The 15,130-nt window shown below is 43.4% G+C and overlaps 1 protein-coding gene across 2 annotated transcripts in view; it reads left to right on the forward strand.

The window, feature by feature from the left end:
* rasgef1ba (RasGEF domain family, member 1Ba) overlaps positions 1–14,913 on the forward strand; it is a 26,364-nt gene extending 11,451 nt beyond the window's left edge. For both annotated transcript variants that reach the window (XM_026343348.1, XM_026343347.1), the window contains exons 5-14: positions 2,182–2,397; positions 2,910–2,984; positions 3,915–4,010; positions 4,211–4,313; positions 5,663–5,742; positions 7,026–7,121; positions 10,150–10,245; positions 10,760–10,883; positions 11,694–11,766; positions 13,389–14,913. In XM_026343348.1, the coding sequence (XP_026199133.1) occupies positions 2,182–2,397; positions 2,910–2,984; positions 3,915–4,010; positions 4,211–4,313; positions 5,663–5,742; positions 7,026–7,121; positions 10,150–10,245; positions 10,760–10,883; positions 11,694–11,766; positions 13,389–13,413 (984 nt within the window). In that variant the 3' untranslated portion in view covers positions 13,414–14,913. The remainder of the gene's footprint in view (positions 1–2,181; positions 2,398–2,909; positions 2,985–3,914; positions 4,011–4,210; positions 4,314–5,662; positions 5,743–7,025; positions 7,122–10,149; positions 10,246–10,759; positions 10,884–11,693; positions 11,767–13,388) is intronic.
* Positions 14,914–15,130: the final 217 nt, after the last annotated feature.

Below are 15,130 nucleotides of genomic sequence, written 5' to 3' on the forward strand. Positions count from 1 at the left end.
TGGATATATAGGGATGCGGCAGCTGAGAGAAAACGAGCACTGTGATCTTGACCTGACCTCATTTAGTGGTACACAGATCTTGCTTTACTTTAAAATGTGCAGGTTTTTATGTTGCACCATATTTTATTTTTGTTATTTGCAGACTTTTGCAGAAACATTACTGTTTTTCATCCAAATGGTGCAGGTCCCACTGCACAGTACTCTGGAGAGTTCAGTATCTGCACATCAGTCACGCCACCAGAGTTCACGACCCAGCTTTTGAAAAACACTTTTGTCTAGTTTACATTTGCTTCATAACAAAGAGAAACTAACGTAATAATGTCACTTTACCTTTAAATAAAACACTTGAATTCAACATGTTCAACTCTGCAAAAGAGACTTAAAAAACGAATGCTAATGCGTCTTTGTTGGGAAGCTGGGGGCTTTTTCTTCCCTGTTGTCACTTGGCAGCACAAATGTTTTTGTAGATTAATCCTACCCCGTGCACCTTTTACTACCTGTTCTATTAGTGCAGCTTGGCTAACCTGCTAAAAACAGTCCGGCCTTCGCGTGGGTCAGATGGTGCTCCGCAGGAAATGACACCACTCAGCCAAGAAAAACAGGACCTCTAGTGATTCAATGGCATGAACCAACCACGCAACCAGTCATAGTGACTTGTACTGAGCAGCCGTCTGTCACCTCAGGATCACTGCCAGAGTCGAGATCGCGGGGAACAGCATGCTCCTGCTAGACCCCCTCACTCATAATGCTGTTGGTTGTGATGACACAATGTGACTCCCTCTGCATAGAAATGTCAGGCACGCTGCTGTCTCCAAGATCTGAGACTATATATATATCCAACCCTGGCCTGTCCTCTGTTTGTAGTGGGGACAGAAGCTGCGGCAGATGGTTGACTTTGAAGTGGCAACTGGAGCGATTTTCACTGGTGGCGTTTCTCACCGTGGTCCAACTGTTCAGGACCGCGGTCTGGCATTCGTGTACAGTATACAGTGTTTACACTTTTACAATATCTGAATCAGGAGATTTTATGTAGCATCATTCTATTAATCTCCTCTTCTGGGTGGGAATTCATCACACCATGATGAAACACCATCTACTGCCAATCTCCACAGAACTTTAGTTGATTGGCGGCTGTGTGTATGTGTTTGTTCATCTGTCTTCACACCCATCACAGCCACATCACTGACAGACAGATGCATTAGTCACGCCCTGGGAAGTGAATTTCAGAAAGGGCCCAGCTCTGGCTCTTTCCAGCAGAGAAATGAGAGTTTGCTCCATTTTTCCTGAGTGCTGCACTGACTCCTCACACTTGATTGCTGTCTAGGCACTAAACCTTATTTCTTCCCACCATGACGAACTCGGTGCTTGTTTGTAGAACCCAGATTCTGGAAACTTAATTGACTGAAATTTTAGTGAGGAGGGATGTGGTCGTGAGAAAAGAGGCCTCATAACCCCAGATTTTTGGACGGCTAATGTCGGTGGTATGGAGCGAGGCCATGAACAGGAGAGTCCACTTACACACAGGCCCTTCCCTCTGTAGACCTTCTTATGCAACGGCTGTGCTAATCTGTGTCAGTGAGAGAACAATTATCTAATCGTGGTCTGTTTTGAGTCCGGGGAATGACCTCTTTATCCTGGAGGCCAGGGAACCAAGAGTCCACCTCCTCCCCTCCCCATCTCCTCTGCCCTAACCTTGTTTAGAGACTCTTAAGGAGTTCAGCAGGAAGAAGCTTACATAACATCGTGAGTGACTCTCCCAGTACGTGACCAGAAAGATGCTTTGTTCAGTCCTGCTGAAATGTCGTCAACGTGCGTGTTGTACGTTGCATTAAGGTTTTCGTTGTGCCACAGAACTGTGGTGGGTGATTAACACCAACAGCTGAGCTAAACAGGGGCTGTGTGCATGCTACTGGAGATTTTGATTGAAGTTGCTTCACTCTCAGCTCTGTGTTGTTATCTGTCGGTGCACGTTTCTTCATCACTAAGCAGATATAATGAAAGAGTGATATGACAGCCTCTACCCACATGTCCCCTGCATGAGGCTGGAGAACAATAAAAAACATGGCTCAGTGTAAAGAGCTGTGTTTAGCAACAATCTGAAGAGCTTGTCATGTGTAAAAATCCTTTCATATACTTGAGTTTAGTAGAACTGTCGTTGATCGTGTTGGGTTCATCCAACAGGTTTACAGGAAGGCGGTCAGCCAGATGAGCCAGGGCCTGATCAGGAGGTTGACGGTGCTCAGCCAGTACGAGGAGGCTCTGGTCAAGATCAACGCCACTGCAGCTGAGAGACTCACAGCTCTTAAAGCGAAGCCCCAGGCGTCCATCCAGAGAGACATGTTGTCCATCTGCAACGACCCCTTCACTGTCGCCCAGCAGCTCACACACATAGAACTGGTAAGGGCAAACTAGAAGCTTTTTATCTGTAGCTACATCAAAGACGGTGCACACTGAGCTACAGAAATATATGTGATATATATGTATGTTACCTACTGTAGGTGTGGCTCATAAAGCGAATTTTCATGTCTCGTTTTAATATCATATAATGATCATATCAATCTTCAGCGAGGACACAACAAACCCAAGAATAATGTAAATGTTACAAAAAAATAAATCAAATAAAAAATCCAGTCGGTGACTCACTTCCACTGGCACAAAGAGAATTGATCCTCTACAGGAGAACCTGTGAGGGGAGGTGAGAGCTGACATATATGATGGATTAAAATCCACAGCTCCTCCCACGTCCGATTCTACTACAGCATTGATTTTTAACAGTGCTGTTTTGTTTGCAGCATTATATTCACTCTAAAGAGTAAAGTTTATTCTAGTGTTTCTACCAAATCAAGAACCAATGGGCCTAATTTAACTTGTTAATTATCTAATTTTAAGCTCCTTTTTTGCTCTTTCAGGAGAGACTGAGTTACATTGGCCCAGAAGAATTTGTCCAGGCCTTCGTCCAGAAAGACCCTCTGGACAATGATAAGGTAAGGTCTGCATGTTTTTTCTAAGAATACCTCAGGAGATAAAAAAGCGTATGCAGTGGTTATGCAATCCTTTTTTTTTTTTTTGGCTAAAATCCTGCGTGTAGACCTGATTCATCTCCATCTGGTGTGGCTTAAAAGTGAGACGGCCTAGTTTCTCTTCCAGACCGATGTTAAGTTTACACAACACGGATACTGGCTGCTGCTCAGGTCAGAGTGGGGGCAGCTGATTTCCAGACTGTAGCTTCCAGACAAAATATCTGATCCTCAAACACATACACGCACGTACTCAAAGACACGTCTGGAAACACATACTCGGACACACCTTGCCAACAATATCAAATCATCCTTGTCTGGATTAGATGGGCATGCATGCACCTCATCTCCTAGCAACTGCTGCTGCCAAGGGTTTGTTTTGGGAAGGGGTGCATGAGTCTGGCGGTGGGTTCTCTTGTCTGGCGTTCGGCTGCTAGGCAACCGCTCCTTTTTGCTAGCGAGGTGATGGAGGGGTTAAGGCTGCCTTTTGTCCCTCAGGCTGGCCTGCCTCGTCCCCCAGCGAGCCACTTGGAAATGACAAGAATAACTGTGTGTATTTGTGTGTGTTTGTGTGTTAAAATGAAACGTGTCCACTGGCGGGAATCACTACATGGGGGCGGGTGGCGTAAGGCCAAAGGAATGTGTGGAATTAGATCAAGAAGAATCCACACAAAGGACCAGCATGCATAAAGTTAATAAAATTGGCCACTATTGTGCTTATAGAAGCAGAGAGAAGTTGAGTGTAATTGGCTACACATGTGCATTTAGCCAAGAGTTTATTTTCTGTTATTAATAAAATAAAGAAGAAAATCTTCTTTGTTTTTTCTAGTTTTCTGTAGTTTTTTTGCTTTGCAGTTATATTAAATGCTAATTAAAAGTCTGGTGTTATTGTTGCAGAGATGCTTCAGTGATCACAAGAAGGCCAGCAACCTGGAAGCTTACGTTGAATGGTTCAACAGACTCAGTTATCTGGTGGCTACAGAAATCTGCATGGTGAGTAACGAACATGAAGCCAAGTCCACTACTGAATACAAAACCTTACATCAGGCTGCATTTACAAATGTTCTGCATCTTTATATAGTCTGTCAATTAGTAGTTAGTTAGTCAGTTAGTAATAAGTAATGTCATGTTTTGTCTAAATGAAAAACCTGCAGTTGGCAGTTTCATGCATTTTTTGTATGTTTTGTTAACAGCCTGTGAAGAAGAAGCACAGAGCTCGAGTCATCGAGTTCTTCATCGACGTGGCCAGAGAATGCTTCAACATCGGCAACTTTAACTCCCTCATGGCCATCATCTGTAAGTTCAGCACTGTGATGTCCCCCTGTAGCAGTAATGTCTCATCATTTAGTTTCAGTTCATTTCCAACCTACATAATTAACTTCAGTATAACGATATCAGTGGGAGACAGTCGCAGACGGAATGCAAACGCATTTAGAGCAGATCATTTTCTCGACTTGGTCAGAAGAAGTAAACGCTCGTTGACTGTTTTTCCCAGAGATGTGAGTGTGTAGAGGCTAAAGCATCTGGTCATCCTCACAAGCCTGAGGAAGGATGAACTGGGGGGGAGGCAGCTGGAACAGGACACAGGACAAACCATCCAGGCAGATGGTCAACACTGACCAGAGAGAGAGAGTGAGCACACAAGGGAGGAGGCAGAAAGAAAGAGGGGATGGGAGGGTGGTGAGGAGGTCGAGTCGAGCAGAGTCGAGGATATTGGGAGTGCCAGCTGTCCTCTGTCTTTCTCCCCAGAGAAGGAGAGCGCCACAGGCAAACCCTTCCCCACCAGGCTGATCTCCAGGGAAGCACCAGGGTTAGACAGCACATTAGTGATGTGATTAGGCTGTTAGTTCACCCACATGTCTTATTTAACTAGCTTTATCCAGCAAGGCAGGCGGTCTGTGTCCAATTCTACTCTACCAAATCAGAGTTGAGCAAATATGGACCCAAGGACAATAAGAACTGATTGGAAAAGATCCTGTTGGTGCTAAAAAGGGGAAAACATTAACAATTTATTAAGGTGTGTGTCTCTGTGGGACTACTATCCCAGCCAGCACCTGTTCTTACATGGTCACTTTGTGACTGGATGGAGACGTTTTCAAGGCGTTCTGACACACACTGTCACAAACCCCCTTAGCTGTGCTTTCATTCATTTTGGCCCTGGAGCACTTAACAGTCTCTGGGGAAGTGAAGTGAGCACAGGAGGAAGATGGGGTTTGGCGGTTTAGAGTTTTATATTTCTTCTGTTCGGGGCTCCGTATCTGAGCTCTTTTGTTTACTGCACTCGGTTGTTTTGTGTTGTTGTTCAGCTCTGACCCTTCGGTGCCTGAATCAGCAGCGCGCACACAAACACAGAGGATTTACCATATGGGAAGCAGAGTGCTGGGAGGGGAAACGAGGCGTGTGTTAACTCCATTGTTCCTGCGGCCTTTTGCCTCGCTGCATCAGAAGAAACAGTAGAAAGAAAGAAAGAAGGGGAGGAGGGGGTGTTTAAGGATGACTGCCATGGCAGGAAGGGAGGAGGGGGATGTGCGTCTGTCTGGGTGAATAGGGAAAATGCCATGTGTTAATGTGATCATGTTTGGGCGTTTATGTGTTTGCTTAGATGTGTGATATGTCTCTCATTGTCTCTGTTTTGTGTCTTGCAGCTGGGATGAACATGAGTCCTGTGTCTCGGCTGAAGAAGACCTGGAGCAAAGTCAAGACGGCAAAGTTTGACATCTTAGAAGTAAGCAGGCCTGAAAAAGGTTTATTGTTTTTGATGTGGGTCATGATTTGCATAGAAAAACTCATTTTGCTGCTGAGAATCGGCAGTTTGCTCTTCAGTATTAATCGTTTTAACTGTGAGTTTTCCTGTGTGCCCACACACACATCAGAGCTGCTAACGTGTGTGTGGTTTTGTTGTGTTCGACACTGATGACTAACCTTGTTGTGGGCGTGTGGGGGAGCTGCTTCTTTGTCAGAGAATTGTTGGGTTAAGTGCAATAACAAAGACGGATAAACAGTCGTGCTGAAAGCTCATATAGAAACGGGTCTGAGTGGATGAACAAAGATAAAAACTATTAGAATCAGTGTTTATTGTAGTTTAGGCTCCACGTAATTATAGAATAGAGGAATATAGCATAACAGGAATCTGGAGATACTTGTACTTGGAGCCAAGTTGAGAGATGATGGCGACAAACAACTAAATCTAACACCAAACACACTGAACTGACGGGTCTGTGGGGATGAAGCCAGCTGGAGTGAAAATGGCTCCGCTTAATAAGGTGTAGCTGGGATTCAGATCACATACGACCCTGCCCTCCCCCCTGTGGTACCCGAGGAAAGCTCAGATCCTGCAGGGAAGCCTCTCTGAGCCCAATGAGTCGGCCTTTTTGAACGAGGAGATGTGAGGTTGAGACGATTCGGGTTGGGACCCTCTGCGGGACCTGAAATCTTTCAGAGCCTCAGTTCTTTAGGTTCCCTTCACTTTTCTCCTTCGGTCTCTTGTTCTCTCCCTGTCAATCACACACCTCCTCACCTCTTTACAGGTTTCTGTCTTGTGATGATTTCCTTTTACTGGCCCCATGTGTTTCATTTCAGTTTTCAGAGAGTAATCCTGAATTGTCTGTCCCACCGAGGTCTAATTTGCTCTGACAGCTGAGTGAAGCTGCTTTGCTCCTCTGTTGCTGGTTTGTTGAAGGTTATGCTTGTGATGGTATCTGTCGTCTTTCTGGTGATTCCCCAGTCACGTGACTCCAAACAGTTTTCACAACAGCGAGGGTTGGAGTTGCAAAACTATGGTGTGCAATAAGGGTTACAATAAGTGACAAGTGACTTTCATTATCGCTTCTTTATGCTGATCATTTATTGTAGTCAAAATAGTGATGGTTTAATGTGGTGGAAGATTTCAGCACAGAACCTAACCAGGATCCTGATAGTCACTGCATCACAACAAGAACTTTCAATTTCATTTCAATTCAAATGTTAGCTTGTCCTTAAACTGATCCTTTGAATTATCCTCCTCCTCAGCACCAAATGGATCCTTCCAGCAACTTCTACAACTACAGAACAGCACTGAGAGGAGCCACGCAGAGGTCGATCACCGCCAACAGCAGCAGAGAGAAGGTGAGTCCTTTGGCGACTGAGCTGTAGGTTGGCTGCAGATATGTATTATCTGAAAATGCCTTTAACTTTCCAGTTTTGCAGCTCCTATCTGTACACATTGTTCTCTGCAAAATCGTGGGGTGCAAATTAAATTTACACGCAGACATTTAAAGCGCAGCTTGTCAATTAAAGACAAAACCCACCACTGCTGGGAACTTGGCCAACATTTTTTTGTACTGACAGACCACCACCAACAGCAGCCACCATTTATATAAACTCAGTAAGTTTGCACGTCAGCTTTCCAGACTTTTGTTTACATTTCAGACATCTGGCTGAAACCCCAAAGTCACTTACAGTGAAGAATCAGAGTTTAGTGTCTTGTGAAGGCCACTTCAGAATGAGCCCTGACCACTACAGCGCCCTGTCAAAGTGTTGCTGACGCATGTTACAGCGGAGAGCTGATTACACTTCTGTCAAAAGTTGAGATGCTTATCGCGCTGCCTTTATCTTCGTGTACTGCGACGTCAAACTCGATAGAAATAACTGATGCTGAGGGAAAGCGGAAAAACAAGCCACAGTGCTGCTGCTCGTTTTGTCATGTTATCGTCTGGGCGCTGCATTCCCATCGTGTTCTCACCATCAGCAGCCTCTTGAGTGCACTTGGACGGGGACAGAGATTACATAACAGCGTAGCTCAGAGGGCATGCAGAGGTCAAGTTATAAGTGGGTCAAGATATGAGGGGGGTCTTTGGTTTCCTCTAATCAAAAATGTGAAGGGGAGTCAAAAATGAAAACATGGCCGTCTTCCAGAAGACATAGTGTTCCCTGCTTCTTCTTGAGTTGCCCACCCAGACTGAGTTGAAGCGGCGTAAAGCTCATAAGCTGCCAGACATCAGTGGTTAGGCTCATCTCACGTCATCGGATGTTGAATAACCGTTTTTTTTTTTTTTATATAAAGAGAGAGACAGAGTGTACTGTCAATATGTTTCTTGCTCCCCGAGGTTTGTGAGACAATGTTGGAGCTGAGATATGCAAACATACCCAAGAGGTTGGGGTCGTGAAACGGAAAGTTCCCAACAAGTCTGGTATGTTCTTGCCCTTGTGACTTATCCTTTTAGGGAGGGGCAGAGGTTGTTTTTAGTCTCTCCCAGCCATCCACCGTGCTGCTGACTTTATCACTGATCAAACTGACATTTCTGCTTCCTTTAAATCCGGTTTTGCTGTAGCTTTGCATCTTGCTTTAATGGACATCAGACCGTTGTTGCTATGTTGATTTATTCACAGTAACGTTTGCTCATGAGCTGATATAAAGCAGATTTGCTGTCTGACAAGTTTGGTTATGCAGCAACAGCTCAACTAAACAGCTGACAGGAAATAATGCAGAAAATATTCCAGTTTACACCCAGTTACACACAGTGTGCTTCAAATACACGCTTTAATCAAAGTTGAAGGACACAGGATTTACTAAATCACAGAGAATAATCAAGAACCAAAGGATAAACAATAGAAATAATTATGAATAATTTTATTACAATAAACACATCAGTTTTGAATCTGGTTGTTAATTAAATCATTTGAAATATGAAATCTCTAAAAGTTTGACATTCTCTTCACAATGTGCTTGAAAACCAGCAAATAATCACATTAGAAAAACAGTGGATTTGTGCTTGAAAAATAATTATCAAGATTGTTACCAGATCGCTGCTGAACAGCTTTCTGTTGCTCTGTTAATGGTTTCAGCAGTTACAAAGCGAAAACAGAAACATGGCTGCAGATTTTGTGATGATGAATACACCACCACCTCGATTAGCTTTTAATTCATATAATCATCTATGATAAATCTAATTCCTGCCACAAATGTAGACCTGCTGCCCCTCAGCTACTCCCCTGTGTCCAGCTGTGAAAAACCACTTCCTCTCTTTTTATCTCTCCAAGCAGAATGTGTCTACAGACGTGTGTTGCATGCATAACAACAATCTTCAGATGGTGCATGCCCCTTGTAAACAACATCCTGCCCCTGCAGACCCCATCGCTGCACATTCTGTTCAGACTTTGTGACTTTGCTGTCACTAGGCCCAGTTATCTCGTTGAAAGATGCAGCCAGAAAAAGGATGGATGCAGAATTTCACAAGTGTTACTACACAAGTCAGCCAAGAACAGTTAAATAAAAACACATGAGATCAATTCACTCGCTTGACATAATGGATAGAACTGAAAACATGAATAAAGGGAGTGGTTGGTTTATTCAAGTGCAACCTCTGACACAGAATGACTTAGCTGAATAATACACAGAGAGGATGAAGAGCTCAGTCTGCTGCTTTTTTTTTTTCTTTTAAAGCACCACTGTCATTAATGTTTGATAATCATGGGTGGGGACGTGTTGAGATGCTCAGTAAAGAGGCGACTGAGTTTGTTTATGTAGGTCATGATGCTGGTTTGCAGTATATCTTCACTCCAAGAAACACGAGTGGAGTTTTGTGTTTATTCATCAGTCGCTGCGACTGATTAACAGTAGGTTTAACCAGCCAGCTTGATGTCCTGATGCTTGGCTCTCTGCCAGTAATAAAGGAAAAGTCCCACTAGCTTACAATTTACTGGTATTTGAATGGAGTCTGGTGCTCCAGCAACATCTACTGTATGTTAACATGCAGTGACCTAAATCATGTTCTGAGTGTGGTGATTAATTATTTAAGGAACTTTAAAGGGGGAATTCTTTATCTTCTTCTCTTGCAAATGTCAAATTTACTCGAGTTTCACTTCTCTTTTTTCATTCGGAGAATGTAATTCTGAGAAAGTTATTAAAGGTTATATTAATACACACTGCTGCACAAAAATAGCAATTTTACTTTTGATGAAATTGTGTTGATGATCTAAACAAAAGTGGTTTTGTGTAAAAAATCTTAGTAAACATTAGATTCGATCTTCTTTGTCTCTTGTAGTGCTTTTCCTTTGAAACACTGTTTAAGGATTATACACCTGGGAGTCCTGGAAATTCCCCTCACATCTTCTCTGTGAAATTTAATCCCTTTCTCTTTCTGTTGTCTTGCAGATTGTCATCCCTTTCTTCAGCCTGCTCATAAAAGACATCTACTTCCTCAATGAGGGCTGTGCCAACAGGCTGCCGAACGGACACATCAACTTTGAGGTAGGGCAGATTATGCCAGGTTTTCCCCTCATGTCAGAAAATATCACAGTATTTACTACACATGGCAACAGAATTGCTGCTATTCATTTCCACTTCTTCAAAGAGTGTTAAAAAAATGAAGAAGTAAGAGCTGGTTGTGTAAAATTCAGCTGTTTCCATGGAACAAACACACTGACCAGTGACCAAAGACTCACAAGTTTTTCCAGTCTTCTTGCGTCACAGCTACACTGAATCAGACACTATTTTAAGAAAATATTCTATCCTGGGAACCTTTTTTTTAATGCCCTGCCCTCACTGTACTGCTCAGGGTCACTGGACGTCCACATAGGAACCTGGCAAATTCTTAAACCTTGATTAATTGTTTTATTGGGAAATTTAGCATCTGGTAGCTCAAACCTGGTCTGAGTCATTTACAGCATGCATTGTTCATGTAAACATCAGATGAATATTTTGTGCAAACATGGTATTCCCTTCTGTATGTTAACGTGCATCGTTCTTGTTGGTTATATTTTAGAAATTCTGGGAACTCGCCAAACAAGTGAGTGAATTCATGACGTGGAAGAAGGTGGAGTGTCCGTTTGAGAAGGATCGCAAGATCCTGCAGTACCTGCTGACTGCGCCCGTCTTCACTGAAGATGGTGAGTTTAACAGTCTTAACCACAAAATAAATAATGAAGAAAAAGTTCCACATATCAGAAAGGAACATTATTCACACAAGGTGACATTACTCTAATATACAGTATGCTAAATATGAAGCTACAGTAAAGCTGTAAAACTTTGACTTTGTCCTTAAAGTCACTGAATGATGTTATATTGTAAAAAAACTATCTAGACAGAGCCCTGACTCCAAAAATGTCAAACTATTACTTAAAATTAAAGCTCTAGATGTGGTATAAAACTAAAAACAACATTTAGTCCTAACAAAATAATGTAAGAAATACAACCCATTACTATTATGGTTATGATACCAAGATCTCTAGTAAGTCAAGAGGGCACAGGAATAGACAGTGGATATAAATAACAGAAAGTACAGTCATGTACTCCATCCTCTGGTGCTTTGTCCTTGATAACGTATAGTAGACCAGACAAAACAGAATGACTCTCTTCCTGCTAAGGCTCAAATCCAGCACACACCCTGTTATCACCCTCATACTCGAGCAGCGCTGATAGTTTCCGTCTCTTTTAATCCACATCAAAGTCCCGTGTCACTGACTCCGGCTCTTATCACCGTCTTATCAGAGAGACACATGGAGGCCTGGAAAATGCACTAACCAATAAAGTGTGAGGCTGCCCTTCCTAAAAACAGCACAGTCCTATCACATCCTGACCAGGTGACATCCTCCTGTCGACCAGGGACGCAGAGCAGCTGATATTAGCAGTGATAGCTGTGGAATCGGCTTTACAAACTGTAAACCTGATGAACTAACCCCTGATTTTTCTCTCTGCAGCACTGTATCTGGCATCATACGAGAGCGAAGGTCCTGAGAACAACATGGAGAAAGACAGATGGAAGTCTCTGAGGTGTGTATAAACCCCTCCGTCTCTTTCTTCACACAGATACTCACCCCTCAGGGGTTTCCACCCATCAACCCACAGCCCCCCGCCCGGCTCTCCACTGACCAGGCAGACACCTCGGGGATGTAGGTCAGACTGATGCTGACCTGTGCGCTATTCACTAAATGCATTAAACACACACAGGCGCTCATCATTCATCTTGGTCACATCATCGCTTGCGTAGACACTTACAAAAGACATCAGTCATTTTCACACAATGACATCCTTGACACACCCCCTCCCCCCCTCTCATCACACAGCCCTGTGGATGTGTGTGAGGATAGATAGATGGATTGATAGATGGATGGTCTTTGTTCAGACAGCTCTAACCCGTCAGAGAAAACCCCCAGAGAGCTGACACGGGCATATTTTCTCTTGCTTCATCACACACTGAAGTCGTAATTGACACAATCTGAGTCGGGGATGCAGAGACAAAAAATGGGTCACTCCACGATCAGGATCACGAGCTATAAGTAATGCAGCATAATCAGTCCTGCAAACAAATCGTCCTGCTTGAACGCGATCGTGTTTTTGTTCAAACTGCTTCACGGAGATGTTGATTCAGCTCTGATAGTTTCGGAGGGTGTTGTTTGTGCCGCTGTCGAGTTGCATTGTGTCACACTGACACTGATCCTTTTTTACCTCTGCATTTCTTTCAGCAAGGCTGAGTTCAATAATAGAGTCACTGCTCTGAAGCACAAAATACGTCTTCCACAGTGCTGAATCAGCATCTCTTTATCAACAAGTGAACATTGTTACCTTCACGAAGGAGGATTTGCTGCACAACTGCTGGATTTGACTGACTTTGGTTATAACTTGGCTGAGTTGTGGATTTCTCTGCCCTCTAGTGGCCAAAACTATACAAATCATTGCATCTTACAAATATTTAAATATCTCTTTTTTTTTTTTTACTTAATGAAAAACATCAATCTAAATAAGTAACAAAGCTGCGTGTAGGTGTTTTAAAGTCCTCCAAACCCAATTTCGCTTAAAAAACAAGTTCCGCACTCGACATAAATCTTAGAAAAATGGCAACAACAAAGCCCAAACAAGTAAAAGTGGATTATGAACAAACATGAGACAGACATGTAAAAATAGCAGCAGCACTTATGGACACATGATTCAAAGCTGGCAGCCTCGCTGCAGGTTGCCAAAAACTGACCCCACACACTCAGCCACCCACGTGCAGACGTATGAGTCAGATCTGCTGGCATGGGTCAGAGGTGAGAGCAGGTTTTGGAACCTGAGCCTTGCGAGTGTTCGGTTCAGGCTGGTTACTCAACTGTGTGTGTGTGTGTGTGTGGTCACGTTTCCCTGTTGCTGCCAACGCTCTCTGCGTCCCCCTGAGCTTTCGCCTCCACTGTGACACGATCTGTCGCTTTATTCCAACCGAGCTGCGTCAGCAGAACGTGCTGCTCGGCTGCGCGGCAGATTGTCTCTACACACATCACCCCCTTTTACAAAATCCACCGAGGATAAACTGTTGATGCAACTCACATTTACAACATTTCCACTATGATCTCGTAATATCAAACGTTTCTGCTTTTTCCCGTGATGCTAACTGCTGTTTCTTTCTCTTCTCTCCTTAGATCCACTCTGCTAAACAGGGTCTAAACCTGCAGACTGGAGAAGCCAGAATAAAACAAACCCCTGACAAGCGGGCCGTGCCCGGTCAACGTCGCTAAGTATCCCTGTGTTGGAAGGGAAACGACAATCTCTACTTTTGGCTGGCGAGGACCTTTTGCTTCCCCCCAGCTTCAGATTTCTATTAAGCTCTGCTTCCCTTTACCCTCTTGCTCTTCGTGCTGTATATTTCAAGACAGCTGTTTTTCTTCCATCTCTTTGTAAGACTTTGTAGTCTTCTTCTTTTAAAAAGAAAGGAAACGCTACAGACCCTCACAGTAAAGGCCGAGGAAGGTGCTTTTTCCCTGAACCTGCTGTGAGCGGACTCGTTGGGGTTGTTTGTTCCCCCGCCAGTTTAACACGTTATTTTCCACTGACGCTACGACGTTAGCTGCTGGCTGGCTAACACGACAGAAACGCTACTCTCTCTGGTTCCACACGCCAGCATTCTCCCATCGGAGAAATCAAACCTTAACCTACAACACTGTTCATCATTAAGCTAGCCATGATTTGTAGTTTGTGTTTGTTTGGGCTCTCTCCTTTTGTACGATTCTCTCTCTTCACGTTTCCGATGGTTTTGTTCCTTTTGTGATGTAAGAACAAATGCACTGGCTGCATTTTAAAGAACATTTTTTTGTTTGTGTCGTATAAAGTTTTGTGACTTTATGCAGGAAGCTACTTCCTTGTGGTTTGTCCAGGATACACTGAAGGCCTCAGTAAGCTTCAGCCTGTTTCTCATACTGCCGAACAGATTCTGAAGCCCCTTCCTGATGCCAGGACTCGGGTTTAAGATGCTGCTGGCTCTGAAAAGCACTGGTTTGAAGCATGGTGATGCCTTCAACAGGGCGGCAGGGCAGCTTCCTGTTGTTCCTGATAATCAGTGTTAAAATAGCCCTCTGCTGCTGAGATGAGAAGTCAGGCTGTGTGTGTGTGTGTGTGTGTGTGTGTGTGTGTGTGTGTGTGTGTGTGTGTGTGTGTGTGTGTGTGTGTGTGTGTGTGGGCCAACGCTCACCCTTACCTTTTTAGTTTCTGCTCGTGTAGAACATGTGTGGTGGTGCTGCCCCCTGGTGGTTCAGTCTGAATGGATTAGATGGTAGAATAATGTGAAGTGAGGATTTGTTTAAACCCTACACACGCTAAATATCCCTTTCTACAATTTTATTTTTTCATTATTACTAAAAGAAATTGTTCACCCCTATGTTTTATTTATAAACCTTTATATGTGTGTCATGCAGATATTTTACAATTGTTTTATGTTATTTAATTTTGTAAAAGGTACATAACATGCTTAAGTAGTCCTCAGATATTGGCTTAACTATTATTTTTATACAGGTTTGTATGAGACACTTATTTTTCAAGGTACTAGCTAAGAAGATGAAGTTAAATCTGTTTGACTGATTTGTCTGCTTTGCCTTGACAGCTCCTCCCTCACCACAGAGTGCTGTTGTAGTTTGTTGTGTACATACTGAACCCCCCCCCCCCCCCCCCTCCCCTCCTCCTCCCCTCCTCCTCATGTTCATCCATTTGTATTTGAACTGTTGAATTTAAATAGAGGAACTGTTTATTAAAGATTCTGTTGTGTTTAAAGAGAGTTAATAAAATACTGTTTAAAATTATCAAGCAACACTTTGGATTTGTCTTTTTTGGCATCTGAGTTCATTTTTGATGTTGAAAAAATAAAAAGCCACACTTTAAGGCTTAGAAACTT

Source organism: Anabas testudineus, chromosome 9, assembly GCF_900324465.2.
Source record: "Anabas testudineus chromosome 9, fAnaTes1.2, whole genome shotgun sequence".
Lineage (NCBI taxonomy): Eukaryota > Metazoa > Chordata > Actinopteri > Anabantiformes > Anabantidae > Anabas > Anabas testudineus.